This window comes from Saimiri boliviensis, chromosome 16, assembly GCF_048565385.1.
Source record: "Saimiri boliviensis isolate mSaiBol1 chromosome 16, mSaiBol1.pri, whole genome shotgun sequence".
NCBI classification, from domain to species: Eukaryota; Metazoa; Chordata; class Mammalia; order Primates; family Cebidae; genus Saimiri; species Saimiri boliviensis.
In genome coordinates this window covers 86,868,870-86,892,969 of record NC_133464.1, presented here as the reverse complement: position 1 = coordinate 86,892,969, position 24,100 = coordinate 86,868,870, and the positions used below count along the sequence as shown (strand labels likewise).

The window sequence follows — 24,100 nt, the reverse complement described above, 5'->3', positions numbered from 1 at the left end:
GTAACAGGGTTTGGCTGGGTGCAGTGGCTCACACCTATAATCTCAGCATTTTGGGAGGTCGAGGTGGGCAGATCACCCAAGGTCAGGAATTCAAGACCAGCCAGATCAACACAGTGAAATCCTGTCTCTTCCTAAAAACAAAAATTAGCCTGGCGTGGTGGCGCATGCCTGTAATCCCAGCTCCTAGGGAGACGAGGTGGGAGAATCACTTGAACCGAGTTTGCGGTGAGCTGAGATGACAGCACCGCACGCTAGCCTGGGCGATGACACAAGCGCTGTCTCCGTAATCATAGTAATCCTGGAATCTGATGAAATTAGAGCAATTTAAGAATGAAGTGAAACTGAAGGATATTCAAAATCTTTTTTTTTTTTTTGAGACGGAGTTTCGCTCTTGTTACCCAGGCTGGAGTGCAATGGCGCGATCTCGGCTCACCGCAACCTCCGCCTCCTGGGTTCAGGCAATTCTCCTGCCTCAGCCTCCTGAGTAGCTGGGATTACAGGCACGCGCCACCATGCCCAGCTAATTTTTTGTATTTTTAGTAGAGACGGGGTTTCACCATGTTGACCAGGATGGTCTCGATCTCTCGACCTCGTGATCCACCCGCCTCGGCCTCTCAAAGTGCTGGGATTACAGGCTTGAGCCACCGCGCCCGGCCAAGGATATTCAAAATCTTGAAAATTTGGCCGGGCACGGTGGCTCATGCCTGTGATCCCAGCACTTTGAGAGGCCAAGGCGGGCGGATCATGAGGTCAGAAGATCGAGACCATCCTGGCCAACACGGCGGAACCCCTTCTCTACTAAAAACACAAAAATTAGTCGGGCATGGTAGTATACGCCTGTAATCCCAGCTACTTGGGAGGCTGAGGCAGAATTGCTTGACCCTGGGAGGTGGAGGTTGCAGTGAGCCGAGATTGCACCACTGCACTCCAGCCTAGTGACAGAGCAAGACTCCGTCTTAAAAATCTTGAAAATTTTAGATGAGTTCCTATTTTATATACCAGGTGCTATGAACCTGGCAATACAAAGATCAGTTTAACACAGATGCAGATCCTTCCTCAAAATTTTACAGTCTAGTAAGGAGGAAGGGGTGCAAATATTGATAAAAGGTAGACAGAAAGCTGGGTGCAGTGGCTCACACCTGTAACCCCAGCACTTTGGGAGGTTGAGGTGAGTGGATCACCTGAGGTCAGGAGTTCGAGACCAGCCTGATCAACACGGAGAAACCCTGTCTCTACTAAAAATACAAAATTAGTTGGGCATGGTGGCACATGAAATGGATGTAATCTCATCTACTCTGGAGGCTGAGGCAGGAGAATCACTTGAACCCAGGAGGCGGAGGTTTTGGTGAGCCGAGATTGCACCATTGCGCTTCAGCCTGGGCAACGAGTGAAACTCTCTCTCAAAAAAAAAAAAAAAAAAGTCCAGCCGGGCTCGGTGGCTCAAGTCTGTAATCCCAGCACTTTGGGAGGCCGAGGCGGGTGGATCACGAGGTCAAGAGATCGAGACCCTCCTGGTCAAATGGTGAAACCCCGTCTCTACTAAAAATACAAAAAAATTAGCTGGGCATGGTGGCGCGTGCCTGTAATCCCAGCTACTCAGGAGGCTGAGGCAGGAGAATTGCCTGAACCCAGGAGGCAGAGGTTACGGTGAGCTGAGATCGCGCCATTGCACTCCAGCCTGGGTAACAAGAGCGAAACTCCGTCTCAAAAAGAAAAGAAAAAAAAAAAAAGTCCAATATGGTGGCACCCAGTGGCAGTGTGAACTGTGAGGAGTTTGCTGAGTTTCAGGTGATGGGGTTTTTCCTCATGTGGCAGGAATTACTCAAGGTGATGAGGACAATTGATGACAGAATAGTACATGAATTAAACACTACGGTTCCAACAGCTTCCTTTGCAGGGAAAATTCATGCCAGCCAAACCTGTAAACAACTTTATGAGTCTTTGATGGCAGCTCATGCCAGTAGGGACAGTTATAAAAAATTGTATCGCCCAGACATCAGAAGTAGTAAAAAACCTCCAAGAAGAGAGAGAAAATAATTTGGACAATTTAACGTTATTAAAGCAACTCAGAAAAGAGTAGACAAAGTTGAAATGGATGCAGTCAGAACTGAACGTTGAAGAAGTGGTAAATGACAGGAGCTGGAAGGTGTTTAAGGAATGCTGCCGAATTCACTTCAAGCCTCCAAAGAATGAACAGAGATACTTTTTTTTTTTTTTAAAGGACCGGCTCATCTCATAAGAGCTAAGCATGACAGTTATCAACAGGGTGGGCTTCCTACGATGATTTCTGAGCCAACAGTCCTAGACCTTTTGTTGATTTCAGCCCCACTTAGCCAAGACCTCAAATATAAATAATTCTGATAATTATGGAGAAATCAACTGCTGTTTTATACTGATTCTGTAAAAAAAAAAAATGTTTGTAACTATTAAAATAATTTTCTGACTCAGTGTAAAAAAAAAAAAGTGGACAGAAAAATGTCACAAGAACTACTGAAGAGACTGGTAGGATAATGAAAGGTTTTCTACATATGGCATTTAAACTTGTTCAATTCCTAGAAGAGTGGGATCTGCACTCCAAATAAAGGGCACAGCATGAACAAAAGAGGAAGTGATGAACTCACAATCAGTGGAGCACTTACCTATTGACCTTTGGCAGGAGTTCCAGATAAAGAGGAGGATCAGATAATTCAGTATTGTAATCATCTAGGTGACAATCCGGGTAGTGGTGGAGAGGCGTTAAAAGATCCCGCGCAGGGCCTGGTAACCAACAAGACTTGGGATGGGAAATGGGACATGGAAAGTCAATCATTAAAGCCTCAATTTCCTCATGTGAAAAATTGGGTACCTACCTCAAAGAGTTAATTCCACACATTAATAAACGTATAGCATTTAGAACCATGCCTGGCATTGTAAGATCTCAACTCTTTGATGTAATCTCTAATTCACACAGTAAACCTTTCAGACTCCTAGGTGACCGGGTAATGGACAAAGTAAGCAAACAAGGTCCTTGCCCTCATTGAGCTTTTGTGGTCCAGTAGGGGAGATAAATATTAAATAAATGTATACCCAAATATTAAACAATTAAATTCTACCAAATACTATGAAGGATGAGAATAAGGTGCTGAGAAAGAACTAAGGGAAGACCGCTTTTAAACAAGGAAGGTAGGTAAACCCTGATAAAACAACAATCTGAGAGCTGAGGCATGTTAGCCAGGGCTCAAAGCCTGAAGTAACAGAAAACCCCTCCCTTCCCAGCTCCAGCTGTACCACTGCATCTCCAGAAGTGTACTGCTCTTTCCCAGTACTTCCTCAGCCCCAGAATGGGCTTTCATTGACCCGACTTGAAGTTGTGATACTGCTTGGTTGAGCCTGGAGCTGGCCTGTAAGTCCTTAGGGCACAGACAAAAACATCAAGTGTCTACAAATTAAGGACGAGGGAGTGTTTTCAGAGTGGGTGGGAAAAAGTATTCCAGGATGAGCGCAGCCTGTGCGAGGACCAGGAGCAGGAAGAATGCAGGAGCGGAAGAGGGTCGTGTGGCTGGAGCCCAAGGGGCAGGAGGGAGAAGCAAGCTGGGGTCAAATCATGTAGGGCCACGTAAGTCATACGGATCTTGGATTTCATTTTAAGAGCACTGGGAAGACACACCTGAAAGATCCCGATGTTTGAAGCTTGATAAGCTAGAAGCATCAGTTCTAAGAAACTAGAATCATAGCAGGAAGGTGGTAAGGGTTAGGGAAATACGACTTGGACAAACAGAGGCCACCACAAAGCTGATGATCAGAAATGCTTAACAGTCTTGATTGCGCATTGATGTGGTTTGGCTGTGGCCTCACCCAAATTTCCCCTCAACTGCAGCTCCCACATGTTGTGGGAGGGACCCAGTGGGAAGTAACTGAATCATGGGGACGGGTCTTTCCCATGCTGCTCTCATGATACTAAGTCTCCCGAGAACTGATGGTTTTATAAAGCGGAGTTACCCTGCATGAGAATCACTTGAACCTGAGAGGCGGAGGTTGCAGTGAGGCAACATCACGCCACTGAACTCCAGCCTGGGTGACAGAGTGAGACTCTGTCTCAAAACTAAAAAAACACTTCACTCCATAACCTCTTCTAGCTACTGCCCCTCCTCTCGCCTACCTTCTTCAGCAAAAATCTTCAAAAGAGCTGTCTAAAGTGGTTTACTCCTCAGCCGTTTTCCATCCACTACACTTCCAGTACCAGCACTCCACCAAAATGAATGTTGTCAACATCAACTTTGCCACACCCAGTAGTCCATTCTCAGGCCTCTTTTTACTTGAATTCTCAGCAATACTGACAGAATCATCACTCTCCTTGAAATATTTTCTTCCCACTTCACTGGCCTCTTTCCATCCTCTAACGTTAGGAGAACTCCAGGATTTGGTCCTTGGTACACTTTGAATATATCCCCTCCCTAAGCAGCTAACCCGATTCTATGCATTTATATACACAGTACACAGTGACAGGCTGGTATACATGTCAGAGCCAATGGCATACATAAGGCTCACTAGAACTTTACTTTGAAAAAGAAAACTAAATATCTTAAATTTTTATTTTACATTATATTTAACGAAGATTATACTTAAAACTACATAGTAACTCCTAGAACAAAGATAAAATCAAGTTTTGTTTTGGTGACAGTTTTCTGACAAGATTAACAGAGCACAATGGACAGGTCCTCCATTTGACTTTCAAGGAACAATCATAAAACAATCCTCAAGTGCTTGGCGTTACAGGCATGAGCCACCGTGCCCAGCATGCCTTTACATTTTTAAAATCATTTGTCCCACTTCCTGGTACTACTTAAACCATTCTGTTGATTAACCAGGGTAATTTAGTAGTAATGAAACACTAATAATCCTTAAAGAGTGAATGACAGGACTACATGTCAACAAGACTAAGGTTAAACCTTATCAAAACTTGATAAAAAGAGTATTATGATGTCAATGTCCACGTTCCTATATAAAATGAGTCAATTTTTTTTTTCTTTTTTTGAGACGGAGTTGCACTCTGTCACCCAGGCTGGATTGCAATGACACAGTCTCGGCTCAGTGCAACTTCCAGCTCCAGGGTTCAAGCAATTCTCTTGCCTCAGCTTCCCGAGTAGCTGGGATTACAGGTACCCGACACCACGCCTGGCTAATTTTTTGTATTTTTAGTAGAGACAGGGTTTCACCATGTTGGCCAGGCTGGTCTCAAACTCCTGACCTTGTGATCTACCCGCCTTGGCCTCCCAAGTGCTGGGATTTCAGGAGTGAGCCACCACACCCGGCTAAAATAGGGTCGATTTTTAAAAGAAAGAGTCAGGGGAATGTGAATGACAAAATCGGTCCAGCTCTGCTTTCATCTCATTCTGTTCAGTGTCTGTAATGGATGGATCCAGTAGAATTTCTACAACAGATACAAATAAAAAATATCAATTTCATATAATTAAAAGCCATTAAGACAAATGACACAATACTGTGGCTATGTATTTTACACTTATAAAATAATTGGGCTGAGTTCGGTGGCTCACGCCTGTAATCCCAGCATTTTGGGAGGCCTAGGTCGGGGGGATCATGAGGTCAGGAAATTGAGAACATCCTGGCTGACATGCTGAAACCCCATCTCTAATAAAAATACAAAAATTAGCTGGGCGTGGTAACATGTGCTGTAATCCCAGCTACTCAGGAAGCTGAGCCAGGAGAATCGCTTGAACCAGGGAGTTGGATGTTACAGCGAGCTGAGATGGTGCCACTGCGCTCTATCCGGGCGACAGCGAGACTCCATCTCAAATAAATAAAAAAATAAAAATTAATAATAATAATAATAATAATAATAATTGACAATAGATTTCCACTCTTATCATTAAACTTCGGGAGTCTGAGATTCAGGGATCTCAAGTTCAATATCAAAAGATAGAGACACCCTATTAACCTAGCAAATGTTGATTAAAAACAAAATTTTTTACTAACATTCAAATGTTAATTTTTAAATGTTCTCCTCAAATAACACAGAAACTTTTTTTTTTTTCAGACAAAGTTTTGCTCTTGTTGCTCAGGCTGGAGTGCAGCATCGTGATCCCAGCTCACCACACCCTCCCCGTCCTGAGTTTAACCGATTCTCCTGCCTCAGCCTCCGGAGTAGCTGGGATAACAGACATGCACCACCACGCCCAGCTAATTTTTGTATTTTTAGTAGAGTCGAGGTTTCTCCATGTTGATCAGGCTGGTCTTAAACGCCTGACCTCAAATGATCCACCTGCCTTGGCCTCCCAAAGTGTTGAGATTACAGGCGTGAGCCACTGTGCCCAGCCAAACAGGAATTTTCTTTACAAAGGTGACATACTAGGGCCGGGCGCAGTGGCTCAAGCCTGTAATCCCGGAACTTTGGGAGGCCAAGGCAGGTGGATCACGAGGTCAAGAGATCGAGACCATCCTGGTCAACATGGTGAAACCCCATCTCTACTAAAAATACAAAACATTAGCTGGGCATGGTGGCACGTGCCTGTAATCCCAGCTACTCAGGAGGCTGAGGCAGGAGAATTGCCTGAACCCAGGAGGCGGAGGTTGCGGTGAGCTGAGATCGTGCCATTGCACTCCAGCCTGGGTAACAAGAGCGAAACTCCGTCTTAAAAAAAACCAAAAAAACAAAAAAACAAAAAAAAACAAAGGTGACATACTCACCAGTTCTCTTTGTTGCTAGCATCTCGGATGTTCTGTCCATGTTTAAGGAACCTTTTGCTGGTTGGCACTGCTTTAATTGCTATTGGAGTAGCTACATTTGAGTTGTACTTTGATAAAAGCTGAAAAAAAAAAAAGCAAATTCCTTTTTATCAAGTCACATGAACAACATAACCTAAATTTGGAAGAAGTTATACAATGATAAAATGTTCCAAAAAAGCTATGGGCCGAGTGCAGTGGCTCACGCCTATAATCCCAGCCGTTTGGGAGGCCAAGGAAGGGAGATTACCTGAGGTCAGGAGTTTGAGACCAGCCTGGCCAACATGGTGAAACTGTCTCTACTAAAAATACAAAAATTAACTGGGCATAGTGCCATACACCTGTAGTCCCAGCTACTCAGGAGGCTGAGGCACAAGAATGACTTGAACCCAGAGGCAGAGGTTGCAGTGAGCTGAGATCACGCCACTGCACTCCAGCCTGGGAGACCGAGCAAGACTCGGTCTCAAAAAAAAAAAAAAGACATGCTAACAGCAATGAAAAGATGGAGATATTAGAAATTTAACTTGCATGTGAAGGACTGATTTTTAAACCCTAAAATGTATTCTGACTGAAGTCAGTGAAAACAAGTAGCAATATATCCCTGAGAGCAAATTAAGCCTTTACAAAGATGTTAGGGAAATTATACAAAGGAAAGACGTGAAACAAATGCTTAAACGAAAGGTCATCAATTGTAAAAACTGTGAAAGGAGACCCCGAAATATCAGCTATAATTTTTCATGTATAAACAGGTGATATATTAAATATAAGGTTTCCTTCCTTTTACATAGAAATAGGAGATGAAGCACCCACTGGGAAGTGGAAACTGTAATTTGCATAAAGACAGAAGATGCTCCTTCTTCACACAATTTATTATAACTTCCAGAAACGCAGAAAGAGGATAAGAAGTACTTCATTGACATCCCAGCATGAGTCAGATCTAATGGCATTTGGGGACTTTCCTAAGTGATTTATCCTTCTCATGGGTCTCCATAAGGCATCAAGATTTCTAGAACGGTTATTAAGAATTCCACATGTGTAAGTAATAATTGCCAAACACTGTAACTTCTATTAAGAGGAGAGGGACTGTCAAAGAATCAGACTGGTTACTTAGAATTGGCAGTTGTTATAAGTCATTAGTACACTAATGGTAACTGCTGTTAAATACTAAAGAATCAGATACAGTCATGCATCACTTAACAATGGGATACAACTTGAGAAATGCATCATTACAATTTCACTGTGTGTGAACACCACAGTACTTACATAAACCTAGATGCTATACGCTGCTACGCACCTAGGCTATATGGTATAGCCTATTGCTCCTAGGCTACAAACCTGAACAGCATGTAACTGTCCTCAGTAGTGTAGGCACTTGCTACACAGTGGTAAGTACTTGTGTATCTAAGCATAGAAAATGTACAGTAAAAATACAGCATCATAATCTCATGATACCCTGGCTCTGGGAAATTTTAGCGTAAATAAATGACTTTACTGACTTTGCCAGCAACACTTCTAACAGAACCATGATCAGTAAGGAAGCCACAGTTGAACAAATATTAGAAAATAAGGTCCTGACAGCCTAATTTAGATTTTCTCATCACCAAAATTAGCACATTAGGTCCATGATAAATAAGACAGTTTATATGCAGTTTCAGGTCTTTAGATACTTCACTTTGAAAGAATATCAGAAAAAAAAAAAAATAGCCTGGAAAAATAACCTGGAGAATATCTTCTGGAATTTTAGTTACTTCTGGAGGTGTAGGTGTTCTGAGAAGATTCTCGTAAGAAGAAATCGTAGGTGAAGAGAGATCTGTTAAATTCTCAAAGCATGTGTCTGAATTTAAAACCAACGAAGTACAATCTTTAACTTCCAAATTGTTTGATGAACAATTTGTTTTTGGTAATGGGTAATTTGTGGATACCTATTGAATAAAAATAAACCATTAAATTATGGTAATACAATATAATGTAGTAAATAAAAATGGTTAGTCATTTGTTAGTTCTGTTGCGGTCTCTAAGTAGGCCCCTATCTACCCCATCTTCTCTGATCAAGATCTAAACAAAATCCAAGAACAAATGGTATATAGAGGACAAAATACCATCTTCATTATTAACAAAGGCTGAGGTAGGCCGGGCGCGGTGGCTCAAGCCTGTAATCCCAGCACTTTGGGAGGCCGAGGCGGGTGGATCACGAGGTCGAGAGATCGAGACCATCCTGGTCAACATGGTGAAACCCCGTCTCTACTAAAAATACAAAAAATTAGCTGGGCATGGTGGCGCGTGCCTGTAATCCCAGCTACTCAGGAGGCTGAGGCAGGAGAATTGCCTGAATCCAGGAGGCGGAGGTTGCGGTGAGCCGAGATCGCGCCATTGCACTCCAGCCTGGGTAACAAGAGCGGAACTCCGTCTCAAAAAAAAAAAAAAAAAAAATTTAACTATGCAGATTATTCACGCTAAATCAGCCAACGGGGTAAGTCGCTCCAGCTCTCTCAGGTCGGAGTTAGTAGAAAGAGAGGATGGAGTGTTACCTCCGCAGGGTACCTTCCACATGAACAGAAACATAAGGAGTAGATTAATTGTAAATGGCAGGTAGTAACAGGCAGGTAACCTCATACTTCAATTGATAACACAGCCCTATGTTCATCTACAGCTGCACTGTCGAATATAGTAGCCACAGCCACATGGGGCTCTTTAGATTTTAAGTTAATTAAAATTAAATTTAAATAATTAATTATTAGTTCTTCAGATATACTAGCCACATTTTCAGTGCTCAATAACTTGTGATTGGTGGCCACCATATTGGACAGTGCAAATTATAAAACATTTCCATCATTATAGAAACTTCTATAGGATACACCCCAATACGGTACTGGTTTTCTATAGCATTGCTTAAGTGACCACACTGACTAAAGAGAGAGAAGGTTTTGATTTGATGAAATCTGATTAAATTTATTTGTTGGTAAAATTTAGGGAAAACAAGCACAAAATCACCATAATACTATCACCCAGAGATACAGTTTGCTATTTCTATCCGCTTTTTCCTTAAAATGTGTATATATGTGTGTGTGTGTGTGTGTGTGTGTGTACATACACATTTTCCTTATGATTAATATTTTTTGAAAACATTATTATTATTATTATTTTTTTTTTTGGTGAGACGGAGTTTCGCTCTTGTTACCCAGGCTGGAGTGCAATGGCGCGATCTCAGCTCACCGCAACCTCCGCCCCCTGGGTTCAGGCAATTCTCCTGCCTCAGCCTCCTGAGTAGCTGGGATTACAGGCACGCACCACCATGCCCAGCTAATTTTTTGTATTTTTAGTAGAGACGGGGTTTCACCATGTTGACCAGGATGGTCTCGATCTCTTGACCTTGTGATCCACCCGCCTCGGCCTCCCAAAGTGCTGGGATTACAGGCTTGAGCCACCGTGCCCGGCCGAAAACATTATTTTTATATGCGCTCATGTGTTTTTCAAAACATATGATAGTATATATAACACCGGATCTTATGGATATGCCTTGATGTGTTTTAGCTCTTCCATATCATTCAATATTTATACTGTTTCCTATGTTTTGTGCTTACAAATAATGCTGTTCCTTACTCTATAACTTGTTTTAAATCTTTGTCCCAATTTGCCTTAGAAAAAATACTGAGACACGGTTTAAGAGTATGAAAAATATTTTTAGGGCAATTGATTCTACTGCCAAGTTACCCTCCAGAAATGCACTGTAAATACATTCCTAAAAGCTGGATTCATCTATGTCTTTTAAACACTCTTTGAGCCTGCAAGCAGTAGTGTATCTGAGTCTTTAAGAGAAAGATTGCGGCTTTCAATTTTATGCAAAGTTACCAAAGCTACGCTGTTCTTCGTAGATGGAATTTTCAAACCAGGAGTACACAATGTAGGTACCAAAGGAGAATCTGTAAACTCAGCACCTAAAAGACACATAAAATAGTCATAAAAAATTATAACTATAGTGTGCTTAAATGGATAGGAAAAAAACCCCTAATTCACATATGTAATTATCATTAGCACTAATAAAGTTCAGCAAGGATGCAAGAGTAATACACAATAACAAATAGTAGTGTTATATAATAAACATAAAAGCAACAAACTATTACACATACAGTTTGAAAGAAGTTACTTTTCACAGTAGCAACAAAGACAAGACACCTACAAAGATATCTATTAAAATGGTGTAAAACCTTATGGAGAAAATTATCAAACTTTTGAAGGAGGAGGAGAAAGAGGGAGAGCAGGTCACTAGCCTTCCAAGATGGCAGGACTTACTCTAAAGCTATACTAGTTAAAAACAGTGTCACATCAACCAGGGATGGGAAAATTAAAGGTAAGAGCAAGAGAGACTCATGCATATACAGACATTTGCTATGTAGAACACACAGTATCATCAAGGCAACCTTAAAAAACATCAGAGAGCCGGGCCTGGTGGCTCACGCCTGTAATCCCCGCACTTTGGGAGGCCAAAGTGGGCGGATCACCTGAGGTCAGGAGTTTGAGACCAGCCTGGCCAACATGGATAAACCCCATTTCTTTAGGGGAAAAAAAAAAAAAAATCAAAGAGAAAAAGGTAACTATGTTAGAAAAACAATCTAACTGGCAAAATATTTTAAGTCTAAAAATCATCAAGTGCTGGAAAAGATGGAGAAACAGGAACTTAACACCACTAGTGAGAGGATAAATCTTAACAGCCACTCTTAGCTGACTATTCAGCATTTTCTAGAATAAGTAAAAATGTACATGCCCTTTGACCTGGCACTCCTAGATATGAGAAACACACATACCCACAAGGGAAAATTTCCTTAGAGCACTGCCTATAATAAAAAATAAAAATACTACCTCCTAACCAGCAAATGAATATGGCTTATATATACAATAGAATACTATTTATGAATTAAAAAGGATGAAGTGCTTTGGGAGGCTGAGGTGGCCAGACAGATTAAGTCCAAGAGTTTGAGACCAGCCTAGGCAACATGATGAAAACCCTCTACCAAAAAAATACAAAAATTAGCTGGGCATGGTGGTGTATGCCTGTAGTCCCTGCTACTTTGGGGGGCTGAGGTGGGAGGATTGGCTGAGCCTGGGAGGCGGAGGTTGCAGTGAGTGGAGATTGCGCCACTGTACCCTAGCCTGGATGACAGAGCGAGACCCTGTCTCAACGAAAAACTGAATTTACATGGAAAATATAAAAAACACACTGTTGAGTGAAAAAAGTAGTGGCAAAATAATATGAACCGAATGTCTCTCCTGTAAAACAATGGAACTATACATTGGGAAAATCATTACTTTTGGCGAAGGCAGGAAGGAGAGTAATGGACTGGGGTTTACCTTTATTCATGTTTTCTTTTATTTAAAAAAAAGATCTGAAGTAAATACAGCAAAATGTTAACATCTACTTAATTTGCTATTTCCAAACATATACCTAAATACCTGGGATTTTAAGATAAGCACAGAGAGGAGTTAAAGTGCAGGCTCTGAACACACGGGGATTGGAAATGGAGCATGATGCATAAAGCTGAGAGCCTGGGAGAACCATAGGGTCTATGAACCAGGGACAAAAATATTCAGATCTGCCCACTGGTACTGGGCAGGGGAACAGAACTAAAGCAAGCTAGGCTAAAGGTGGAGTTTTGGAAGAGTATTTGAAAATCAGAATATCAATTCCATACATTTATGGAGTTACAGGTTCTGAGCTCACCCTATGTCTCTGGCACAGGTCTGCGGCAATTGGTTCATCTAGAAAGTTGTCTACAGTTGGCAAGACCTATGTGGCCTTGGCTGGGGCCAGCATGACACAGCTCCACAGAGACTACCTGACAATCCAGGGCACACAAACCTCAACTGAAAACAACTTCTCTTGAAAATGAGCTCACAGGTAAAAATTAAAAGCATAGCCTAGGTGTGGTGGCTCACGCCTATAATCCTAGCACTTTGGGAGACCAAGGTGAGAGTATCACTTGAGCCCAGGAGGCAGAGGCTGCAGTGAGCCATGACTGTGTCACTGCACTGCCACATGGGCGACAGAGCGAGACTCTGTCTCAAAATTAAAAAGACAAACGGGCCGGGCGCGGTGGCTCACGCCTGTAATCCTAGCACTTTGGGAGGCCAAGGTGGGTGGATCACCTGAGGTCAGGAGTTCAAGACCAGCCTGGCCATCATGGTGAAACCCCATCTTTAAAAAAAAAGACAAACAAAAAACCTAAAAGCATATGAGGAAGCAAACTAACAGGACAGAGAATCAGCCCAATAAACAAGAGAATCAACACCATAAACAGTCGTTCAGGGCCCGGTGCGGTGGCTCAAGCCTGTATTCCCAGCACTTTGGGAGGCCGAGGCGGTTGGATCACAAGGTCAAGAGATCGAGACCAACCTGGTCAACACAGCGAAACCCCATCTCTACTAAAAAATACAAAAATTAGCTGGGCATAGTGGCGCGTGCCTGTAATCCCAGCTACTCAGGAGGCTGAGGCAGAAGAATTGCCTGAACCCAGGAGGCGGAGGTTGCAGTGAGCCAAGATCGTGCCATTGCACTCCAGCCTGGGTAACAAGAGCGAAACTCCGTCTCCAAAAAAAAAAAAAAAAGTCTTTCATACACATGTGTTTTAAAATATTCAGAGAAGTGGAGTGTGGTGGCCTGCACATGCAATCTCAGCTACTCAAGAGTCCAAGGTGGGAGGATCACTTCAGCCCAGGAGTTCGAGGCTGCAGTGAGCTATGACTGCACCACTGCACTCTAGCCTGCACAGTAGGGCAAAACCCCACCTCAAAAAATAAAAAATAAAAAATAAAAAATAAAAAAGGCTGATAGATTGTACAGCTCTTCCAGGCTGTCAACTTTATGCACCTACGCTTTGTTTTGGTGCCTCATACATTTGAAAAAAATAAGCTTATCAAGCAAAAAATGTTACTGGAGTAAAAATTCAACTGATAGATTTAAATAATTTACACTCACTGTAAGTAGAGAAACAGTAAACTGGAAGAAAGATCTAACTAAGGCACAAAACAGAACAGAAAGGGAGAGAAAATATGAAAGAGAAGTTAAGAAACTGAGAAGACAGAATGATACATTCGAAAATATATCTTACAGAAATTTTAGGAGAAAAAAATTGAGAAACTAGGAGAAAAGTAATATTATTCTAAAAAGTTTTTTTTTTGCCAGGTGTAGTGGCTCTGTAATCCTAGCACTTTGGGAGACTGAGGCAGGAGGATCACTTGAGCTCAGGAGTTTGAAACAAGTCAGCCTGAGTGACATAGAGACTAGTCTCTAATTTAAAAAAAAATTTTTTTTGAGACAGTGTCTTGCTGCCACCCAGGATGGAGTGCAGTGGCACAAACATGGTTTGCTGTAGCCTTAACCTCCTGAGCTCAAGCGACTCTCCCACCTCAGCCTCCTGAGTAGCTGAGACTACAGACATGAGCCACCACACCTGGCTAATTTTTTAATTTTTTTGTAGAGACGAGGTCTCATCACATTGCCCTTTTGAGTATGGTGCAAGATGATGGTCCAATTTATTTTTCTTAAAAAATCTGCTACTCCTTAATACAGTCACGTTCTTATAAACTGAGCTATAAGCTTACTATGAGTGATATATTTTTAAACCTGTTTATGCTATTAAGACTCATTAATTTAATAACAATTACATATTGGTGACATTGATAGGAAAATAAAATTTAAAAAAATATGTCCAAGATTTTTCAAAGACCTGACAAAAACAAGTTGTTTTTAAATATTTCCAATAAATTTGGTACAGATCAGCCAATTATAAAATATTATTTTTAAAAAATCACAGGCTGAGCATGATGGCACATGCCTGTAATCCCAGCACTTTGGGAGGCGGAGGCAGGTAGATCTCTTGAGCTTAGGAGTTTATGACCAGCCTGGGCAAGACGGCAAAACCCCATCTATACAAAAAACACGAAAATCAGCTGGACATGGTGGTATGTGCCTGTAGTCCTAGCTACTCGAGAGGACTGCCTGAGCCTGGGAAATTGAGGCTGCAGCAAGCCAAGATCGTGCCATTATGCTCCAGCCTGGGCAACAGAGTGAAACCCTGTCTCAAAGAAAACAAAACAAAACAAAATAATACAACTCTAGGATTTTTTTAATCTTGCTTTTTCATGAACACCAATGTTTTCATGTTTGCTGGGACAAATATGAAAACACTATGAAAATTTTCTCTAAGTTACTGAGCTATTCAAAGGAAACCAAAATTTAAAATGGCGGCTGATGTACTCTGTGCAGGGTTTACATAAGAAAGACAATGTACAACTGTAATCAATAGGTTTAAATTAAACTAAAAGAAAAAAGTACTATGGCGCTACATCAAAAGACTGGTGAATGAATATATAGGTTTTAAATTAAAATGTTAAAAACAGCCAGCTGACAAATATTGAATATGATCCAGAGTATTAAAAACATATCAGGCAGGGTGCAGTGGCTCATGCCTGTAATCCCAGCTCTTTGGGAGGCTGAGGTGGGCGGATCACCTGAGGTTGGGAGTTCAAGACCAGCCCTATCAACATGAAGAAACCCTATGTCTACTAAAAATACAAAACTAGCTGAATATGGTGGCTTGCACCTGTAATCCCAGCTACTCCAGAGGCTGAGGCAGGAGAATCGCTTGAACTTGGGAGGCGGATGTTGCAGTGAGCCAAGCTCCTGCCATTGCACTCCAGCCTGGGTAATAAGCGTAACTCCATCTCAAAAAAAAAAAAAAAAAAAAAAAAAAAGAAAGAAAGAAAAACAGAAAATTTTCTTTCTCTTGGACAAAATCATACTGAATGAAATGGTACTTAATATTAATCCAATGTTAGGAATTAAACAGATGAAGAAAAGTATCAGAATGGCTAAGATGATGAAATCAACTGCGTACAAAGATAGTTTGGGAAAAATGTTTCTGAGAAGTAACTTGACTTCTCATACTTACCACTTTTTCCCAACTGCTGGATGGTAGGGCCAGGAGTGGCAAAAACATTATCACTGGGCCTCGATTCCGTATCTGTGTTCTCCTCACTGGTGTGATTCACAGGGAAATTACAAGGTTAAAAAAGTTAACATTTAATCTCTGGGAAAAAATTTAACTGCTAAATATCAAGTTTAGATAAACATTCAGTTGTGCTTTATGGTATAGAAGTCCCATGAAACAAATTCTTTTATTTGTTCTAATATATATCCATGGTACAAAAAGGTTAAGGACCACTAAGTTCAATGTATTAGTTCAAAAAAGGAACTTATTGTAGCTCATGGCTTCAAAATCCTAAAGCGGAATTTTACAACCAGTATACATATATAGATTAAAAACTTGCCATTTTTTTTTTTAAAGACTAAAATGATCCTGTCATCTGATTATCATTGTCCTAGCCAATTATGTAATGTCTGTAAAACAGTTATAAAGAGACTATCACTGAGTACAAGACAGTTCAGGATTGATTTTCACTTGTAAGTTTCCACTTTTGAATTAAACATAATGACTCATGCTGCCTTTCACATCTTGTGTAAACATTTTTTCTGAGACAGAGTATCGCTCCGTCCCCCCAGCTGGAGTGCAGTGGTGCAATCTTGGCTTACTGCAACCTCCACCTTCCGGGTTCAAGATTTTCTTCCATCTAAACCTCCCCAGTAGCTGGAACTACAGGAGTGTACCACTGTGCCTGGCTAATTTTTGTATTTTCTGGTAGAGACAGGGTTTCACCACGTTGGCCAGGCTGGTCTCAAACTCCTGACTTCAGGTGATCCACCCACCCTGGCTTTGCAAAATGCTGGGATTACAGGCATGAGCCACCATGGCTGGCCATTGTGTAAACATTTTTCAAAAGTGTGTATACTGACCAAATACAGAGGCTCAAGCCTGTAATCCTACACCTTTGGGAGGCCAAAGCAGGCAGATCATGAGGTCAGGAGTTCAAGACCAACCTGGCCAACATAGTGAAACCCTGTCTCTAGTAAGAATACAAAACTCAGCCAGGCCTGGTGGTGTGTGCCTGTAGTCCCAGCTACTCTGAGACAACAGAATCATTTGAACCTGGGAGGTGGAGGCTGTGGTAAGCTAAGATCGTCGAGCCACTGCACTCCAGCCTGGGCAACAGAGTGAGACTTTATCGACAAAAAAAAAAAAAAAAAAAAAAAAGCGTGTATACAGTATGGCATATATATTTTTAAAAATCAAAGGGATAGGCATAGTGGCTTATGTCTGTAATCCTGTAATGTCGCTGGGCCAAAGTGGGAGGATCACTTCAGGCTAGGAATTGGAGATCAGGCTGCGCCACATAGCAAAACCCCATCTCTACAAAATATATTAAAAAATTAAAATTAAGGCCGGGCGCGGTGGCTCAAGCCTGTAATCCCAGCACTTTGGGAGGCCGAGGCGGGTGGATCACAAGGTCAAGAGATCGAGACCAACCTGGTCAACATGTTGAAACCCCGTCTCTACTAAAAATACAAAAAATTAGCTGGGCATGGTGGCGCGTGCCTATAATCCCAGCTACTCAGGAGGCTGAGGCAGGAGAATTGCCTGAACCCAGGAGGCGGAGGTTGCGGTGAGCCGAGATCGCGCCATTGCACTCCAGCCTGGGTAACAAGAGCAAAACTCCATCTCAAAAAAAAAAAAAAAAAAAAAAAAATTAAAATTAGCTGGGCATTGTGATGCATACCTGTAGCCTCAGCTACAAAGGAGGCTGGGGTAGGAGAACCACTTGAACCCAGTTCGTGGCTGTGGTGAAGCCTGGGTGTTGTTGGGAATGTTTCATGTAAAGAGTTGGTTTTTAAATATCTAAAACCTTTTACCCAGTCATTTTACCCCTAGGAAAACTCAACAAACATTTTGGCACAGTAGTATTTATTGCAGCTTATTTACAATAGGGAAAAATTGGGAAAAAAAATAAATAAAATAGGAAAGTGAGATGCTATCTTTAAAAAGGAAAAAAAAAAAAAAAAGGAAAAAAAAAAAAGGAAAGACTGCTGCTAGTACCTGTGTAGTCCTCTATGGAAGCTTCCCAACCTGGTACCTGTCTCTCCCCTGCAGAGGCAAATTTCTGTCTAGATTTGCTTAGTACCTTACTTATTTGTGAACTCTTAATATTTTGTTCTTCTGAACTATAAATGAAATCAGTGTTATATATACATACAATTGCACACTTTATTTTCCTTGAATTCGTTAAGTAAAAGTTCATAAAACCTTTTATACACACTGACATTTTTCCCTTAGAAAGATTCACCAATGGCTACCATTATAAAAGCATTTTCTGGCCAAGCACAGTAGCTCACGCCTGTAATCCCAGCACCTTGGGAGGCTGAGGCAGGTGGATCGCGAGGGCAGGAGTTCAAGACCAGCCTGGCCAAGATAGTGAAACCCCATCTTCACCAAAAATAAAAAATTTAGGCCAGGTGTGGTAGCTCATGAGGCCGAGGCGGGTGGATCACGAGGTCAAGAGATTGAGACCATCCTGGTCAACAAGGTGAAACCCCGTCTCTACTAAAAATACAAAAATTAGCTGGGCATGGTGGCGTGCACCTGTAGTCCCCGCTACTCGGGAGGCTGAGGCAGGAGAATTGCCTGAACCCAGGAGGCGGAGGTTGCGGTGAGCCAAGAACGTGCCATTGCACTCCAGCCTGGGTAACAAGAGAGAAACTCCATCTCAAAAAAATAAAAATAAAATAAAATAAAAAAAATATATATATATATACACACACACACACACACACATATATATATATATATATATATATATATATATAAATATAAATTAGGGCCAGGTGCGGTGGCTCATGCCTGTAATCCAAGCACTTTGGAAGCCAAGGCGGGTGGATCACCTGAGGTCGAGAGTTCAAAACCAGCCTGACCAACATGGTGAAACCCCGTCCTTAAAAAAAAAAAAAAAAAAAAAGGAAAAATAAATAAATAAATAATATATAAAAATTAGCCAGGCACCTGTAATCCCAGCTACTCAGGAGGCTGAAGCAGAAGGATTGTTTGAACCCAGGAAGCGGAGGTTGCAGTGAGCAGAGATCGTGCCACTGCACTCCAGCCTGGGTGACACAGCAAGACTCCATCTCAAAAAAAAGCAGTTTTTTTAATCAACACTCAATATAACCTGTATTTTATTGGTATTCACTCTCTTAACAAGCCTGGTTAAAACCTGGAAATAAAAACTTGCGTCTGGATAGTTGAAAAACGACATTTCATTTTTCTTTTTTTTTTTTTTAGACGGAGTTTGGCTCTTGTTACCCAGGCTGGAGTGCAATGGCGCTATCTCAGCTCACCGCAACCTCCGCCTCCTGGGTTCAGGCAATTCTCCTGCCTCAGCCTCCTGAGTAGCTGGGATTACAGGCACGTGCCAGCATGCCCAGCTAATTTTTTGTATTTTTAGTAGAGACGGGGTTTCACCACGTTGACCAGGATGGTCTCGATCTCTTGACCTTGTGATCCACCCGCCTCGGCCTCCCAAAGTGCTGGGATTACAGCCTTGAGCCACCGCACCCGGCCCAACATTTCATTTTTCATTTGCATTTCCCTCATTACCTGCAAAGCTAAAAGTATACGTATGCTTATTGGTCAACTGTATTTTTTTTTTTTTTTTTTTTTAAGAGACGGAGTCTTGCTCTGTCACCAGGCTGGAGTGCAGTGGCACAACCTCCCAGGTTCCTGTGATTCTCCTGCCTCAGCCTCCCCAGTAGCTGGGACTACAGGCTCACACCACCATGCCCAGCTGATGTTTGTATTTTTAATAGATACAGGGTTTCACCATGTTGGCCAGGCTGGTCTCAAACTCCTGACTTCAAGTGATCCACCCACCTTGGCCTCCCAAAATGCTGGAATTACAGGTGTGAGCCAGTGAAGCTGGCCTCTTCTTTTGTTAATTCATGTCTTTGCTTATTTTAAAAATTGGGATGCCGGCCGGGCGCGATGGCTCAAGCCTGTAATCCCAGCACTTTGGGAGGCCGAGGCGGGTGGATCACGAGGTCGAGAGATCGAGACCATCCTGGTCAACACAGTGAAACCCCGTCCCTACTAAAAATACAAAAATTAGCTGGGCATGGTGGTGTGTGCCTGTAATCCCAGCTACTCAGGAGGCTGAGGCAGGAGAATTGCTTGAACCCAGGAGGCGGAGGTTGCGGTGAGCCGAGATAGCGCCATTGCACTCCAGCCTGGGCAACAAGAGCAAAACTCCGTCTCAAAAAAAAAACAAAAAACTTTGGCGCGGTGGCTCAAGCCTGTAATCCCAGCACTTTGGGAGGCCGAGGTGGGTAGTTCACGAGGTCAAGAGATCAAGACCATCCTGGTCAACATGGTGAAACCCCGCCTCTACTAAAAATACAAAAAAAATCAACTGGGCATGGTGGCACGTGCCTGTAATCCCAGCTACTCAGGCGGCTGAGGCAGGAGAATTGCCTGAACCCAGGAGGCGGAGGTTGCGGTGAGCCGAGATCGCGCCATTGCACTCCAGCCTGGGTAACAAGAGCGAAACTCCGTCTCAAAAAAAAAAAAAAAAAATGGGATGCCTTTCACTTATTAGTGTATATGGGTTTTTAAAACATATTACGTATATATATAACACATATATGCACATCTATTTATCATGCTGCAAAACGTCTCCTGCTTTGTCATTGGTCAAGTATTTTATGATACAGTGGTTTAAATTCTGTATGTGATCAAATCTATCCATATTCTTTAGTATGATTTCTGACTTTAGTGTCACACCATAATTTAAATACTTTCTACTGTAGATATTTTGGTTATTTCCAATTTTCCCCATTTAAAATAAGGCTGTAATAAATATTGCTGTGCCAAAATGTTTGTCAAGTTTTCCTGGAGGTAAAATGACTAGGTAAAAGATATTAAACATTTAAGAATCAACTCTTTCCATGAAACATTCCCAACAATGATACATGAACACACGTTTCACTTTACTCTTCTAACAGTTAAAACAAATATGCTTTGTAGTTTTTTAATAGACAAAGCTGTTTTTAAAATAATTATTAGTCCTATCAATTCCTGTCCATTACCTAGGTAGCTTTTGGTGTGTTCGTGGTTTCTTATCAGCATGTGTGTAATGGCCCTCAATGCAACTATTTTCTTGGTTTAGCTTTTACCCTTTATATGTTTCATGTTCCATTCTATTTATTTTATCTTTTTAGAGGTGGAATCTAGCTATGTTGCTTAGGCTGATTTCAAACTCCTGAGCTCATGTGATTCTCCCACCTCAGCCTCCCAAGCAGATGGGACTAAGGCATAAACCACTGTGCCTGACTCATGTGCCCGTCCATATTTCTGAATAAACAAATATTGTTAAACTGTCTAATCATGTCAATTAATTGACAAGTTTCTTGTAATTACGAACATATTGGTAGTTAAAGTATACTCTTCCACTATTTAAACGGATTTGTCTATATTTTCTTTTACTTTGTAAATGATTTAACTAAATATTTTTCTTTTTGATCCATCTATATTTCATGTTGACTTGAGGCAGAGACTACTTGATTTTTTTCCAAACAGTTAACTGTTCCTGTATAATTTACTGAATCATCTTTACTTCTAAAAATAGCTTCAGGATCACTTGAGGCCAGGACTTAAGAGACTAACCTGGGCAACATAGTGAGACCCTGTCTCTACAGAAAATTATTTTTAAAAAATTAGGCAGGCATGGTGGTGTACATCTGTAGTCCCACCTACTTAGGAAGCTGAGGTAGGAGGACTGATTGAGTCCAGGAAGTCGAAGCTGCAGTGAGCTACGACCATGCCTCTGCACTCCAACCTGGGTGACAGACTGAGAACCTGTCTCTAAAAATAAATTTGTAAAGAAAGAAAGAGTTGCCTTATGTAACTATATAAAATACATATCTTCTATCAGCCTCTTTCTTGAATTTTAATACTTCTACAAGTTTTTCATGTGATTTTCTTGAGTTGCTTTGGTACAAAATGGCTAGAAGTGCAACACAGAAATACTTATTTCCTATCTCATTACACTGGCCAGAGCATCAAGAACGACGTTAGGCCGGGTGCTCACACCTGTAATCCCAGCACTCTGGGAGGCTGAGGTGAGTGGATCACGAGGTCAAGAGAAAAATACAAAAATTAGCTGGGCGTGGTGGCACATGCCTGTAGTCCCATCTACTAGGGAGGCTGGGACAGAAGAGTTTGAACCCAGGTGGTGCAGGTTGCAGTGAGCTGAGATTGCGCCGCTGTACTACAGCCCAAAAAAAAAGAAAAAAAATCTTTTGGATTAAAATTTTATCTTTAGTGTTTCTTTTCCCCAGCTGTGGGTTTTTTATTTCTGACTCTTTGATAGATATGTTTATTTTCCTTCATTAATAGTAACAGTATTTAATAAGTATTTATCTTCAGATACTGCTTGGCTACTTTGGTAAGTGGTATTTTCATTGTAATGTTGTAACGTTATTTTTTGAGACCAAGTCTTACTCTGTTGCCCAGCCTGGAGTGCAGTTGCTCTATCTCCGCTTACTACAACCTCTGCCTCTCAGGTTCAAGTGATTCTGCTGCCTCAGCTTACTGAATAGCTGGGACTATAGGCACCCGCCACCAGGCCTGGCTGATTTTTGCATTTTTAGTAGAGATGAGGGTTCACCATATTGGCCGAGCTGGTCTCGAACTCCTGACCTTGTGATCTGCCTGCCTCGGCCTCCAAAAGTGTTGGGATTACAGGTGTGAGCCACCGTGCCCCCCCCCCCCCATTATAACTCTCATGGTTTTAATTACCATTTCCATGCTAATGACTCCCAAATCTAGTCTAGCGCTTAATCCTTCACTGAACTTTAAACTGATTAAAATGCCTAAGCATGAAGAGGCACTAACAATGTGAAAGTCAACATGGAAACGCACCACCTATCCCTCCACACTCCAGGTATTCTTTTCTTGTTCTCCCTAACATCATCCCAAGCAACAAAACGGAAACTTGGGGTTTATCCTAGATCATCCTCTTTCCCCAAGTCTCCATGGCAAAGCAATCACAAGTCCTTACGAATTTTGCCCCTTTAATTTTATCCCCTCTTCTCTATCCCTACAAATACCATCTTTTTCTCTTTTTTTTCAATAGATGTTCAATCATAGCCGCTAACTCCATAACAACTTAATACGGCGAGGGTGTGACCATCCATCTGGCCTCCTGCATCTCCTCTTTTAATGCATCTCTGGGCTGCCATTTTTAAGAGTGTCAATGAGAGGCTTGATCCTGGTATTACGTTGGGAGCATTGAACCCTGTAAATGTAGATTGGTTCTTTTGATCCAGTAATTAGCCTCAGTAGCAAGGTTCAGAAAACATTCACGGAAGGCTTTTCAACACTATAGGGTGACGCAGTGCTCCAGCAAGCTTGAATAGATCTCCCATTTTGTTTTTTGCGCTGGTAATTCTTTGCTCAATCTCTACTATATCTGAAAGAACTGAGGGTATCACAGGTGTTCGATCCATGCACTGCTCCAGATAAGCTTGTACTGTGAAGACTATAGTCATCCGAGCTCCAGCGGCAACAGGCTTAACTTGGTCTAATAGCTCTTTCCCGGTGATTCAAATTTTTTGAATAGAAATGCAAAGACAAGCAAGCTCTCCAACCCAGGATTGGCTGCTGATCCAATCTATCGCAGGTCCAGCATTATGAGCAACCAGCAGATTTGCACCTTCGCCATCAGGTGCTCCGCCAAGCGCCACCATCGTCCCATGCAATCGCTTCTGGATCTGAATGCTGTTGGATCGGACCTTGTCACTTGACCCGATTACCATCCCTATCAGCAAATCACAGTAGTGAGGAAGTATTGATGCCATTTCCATCCACGTAACTTTGTCCTGGTCCGTCAATGATTTCTTGAAAAGTAAAGGTGCCAACGACTGCTTTCCCACAGTTATGGCACTTCTGTCATTCACACCAACTTATTTTAGTGCTTCGTGTAATCCATCAAAAAGATAGCGTTAAGAAGACCAAACTCGGTGTAACTGGATGGAAGTTTTGGTGGAATCCTGGATCTAGCAGTGACTTGATATTATTCTCAATGTCGTCCTTCCTTCCCATCCCGGGACAGGGGTCAGCTGAATCAGAGGGGAACTGTCTAACTTTCCCACTTAAATGAGAGGAGAATCTCTGGCTAGTTACATCCACTGGGACTTGTTGACTACTCATGGTAATCAATTTGGTGAGTTATGTTCCATACCATCTTTTTTCAGGCCTTTATCACTCCTTCTCTAGTCTCTCACCTGAAGAAACCAAGAGCTCACACTTTACTGATAGTATTGGTGATTCACGGTTTGTAATATAAAGTACCTGAAAATGTCACCACTAAAGAACTTACTGATGTAACCAAACACCACCTGTTCCCCTAAAACCTACTGAAATAAAATAAGTAAGTGTCTGAAAAC

General features: G+C 41.9%; 1 protein-coding gene and 1 pseudogene across 3 annotated transcripts in view; one reads left to right on the top strand and one right to left on the bottom strand.

Moving 5' to 3' along the window:
* Window positions 1–447: 447 nt before the first annotated feature.
* LOC141581680 (protein MIX23 pseudogene) lies at window positions 448–24,099 on the top strand (annotated as a pseudogene).
* Window positions 4,493–24,100, bottom strand: part of SKA3 (spindle and kinetochore associated complex subunit 3) — a 30,013-nt gene continuing 10,405 nt past the window's right edge. Inside the window, exons 5-9 of one of the 3 annotated variants that reach the window (XM_039473374.2) lie at window positions 15,666–15,751; window positions 10,570–10,655; window positions 8,439–8,642; window positions 6,685–6,803; window positions 4,493–5,410 (exon numbers count right to left, since the gene is read on the bottom strand). In XM_039473374.2, the coding sequence (XP_039329308.2) occupies window position 5,410; window positions 6,685–6,803; window positions 8,439–8,642; window positions 10,570–10,655; window positions 15,666–15,751 (496 nt within the window). In that variant the 3' untranslated portion in view covers window positions 4,493–5,409. Of the gene's footprint in view, window positions 5,411–6,680; window positions 6,804–7,730; window positions 8,643–10,569; window positions 10,656–15,665; window positions 15,752–24,100 lie in introns of those variants that run through there. The other 2 variants (XM_074387933.1, XM_074387932.1) reach the window with 2 other exon arrangements.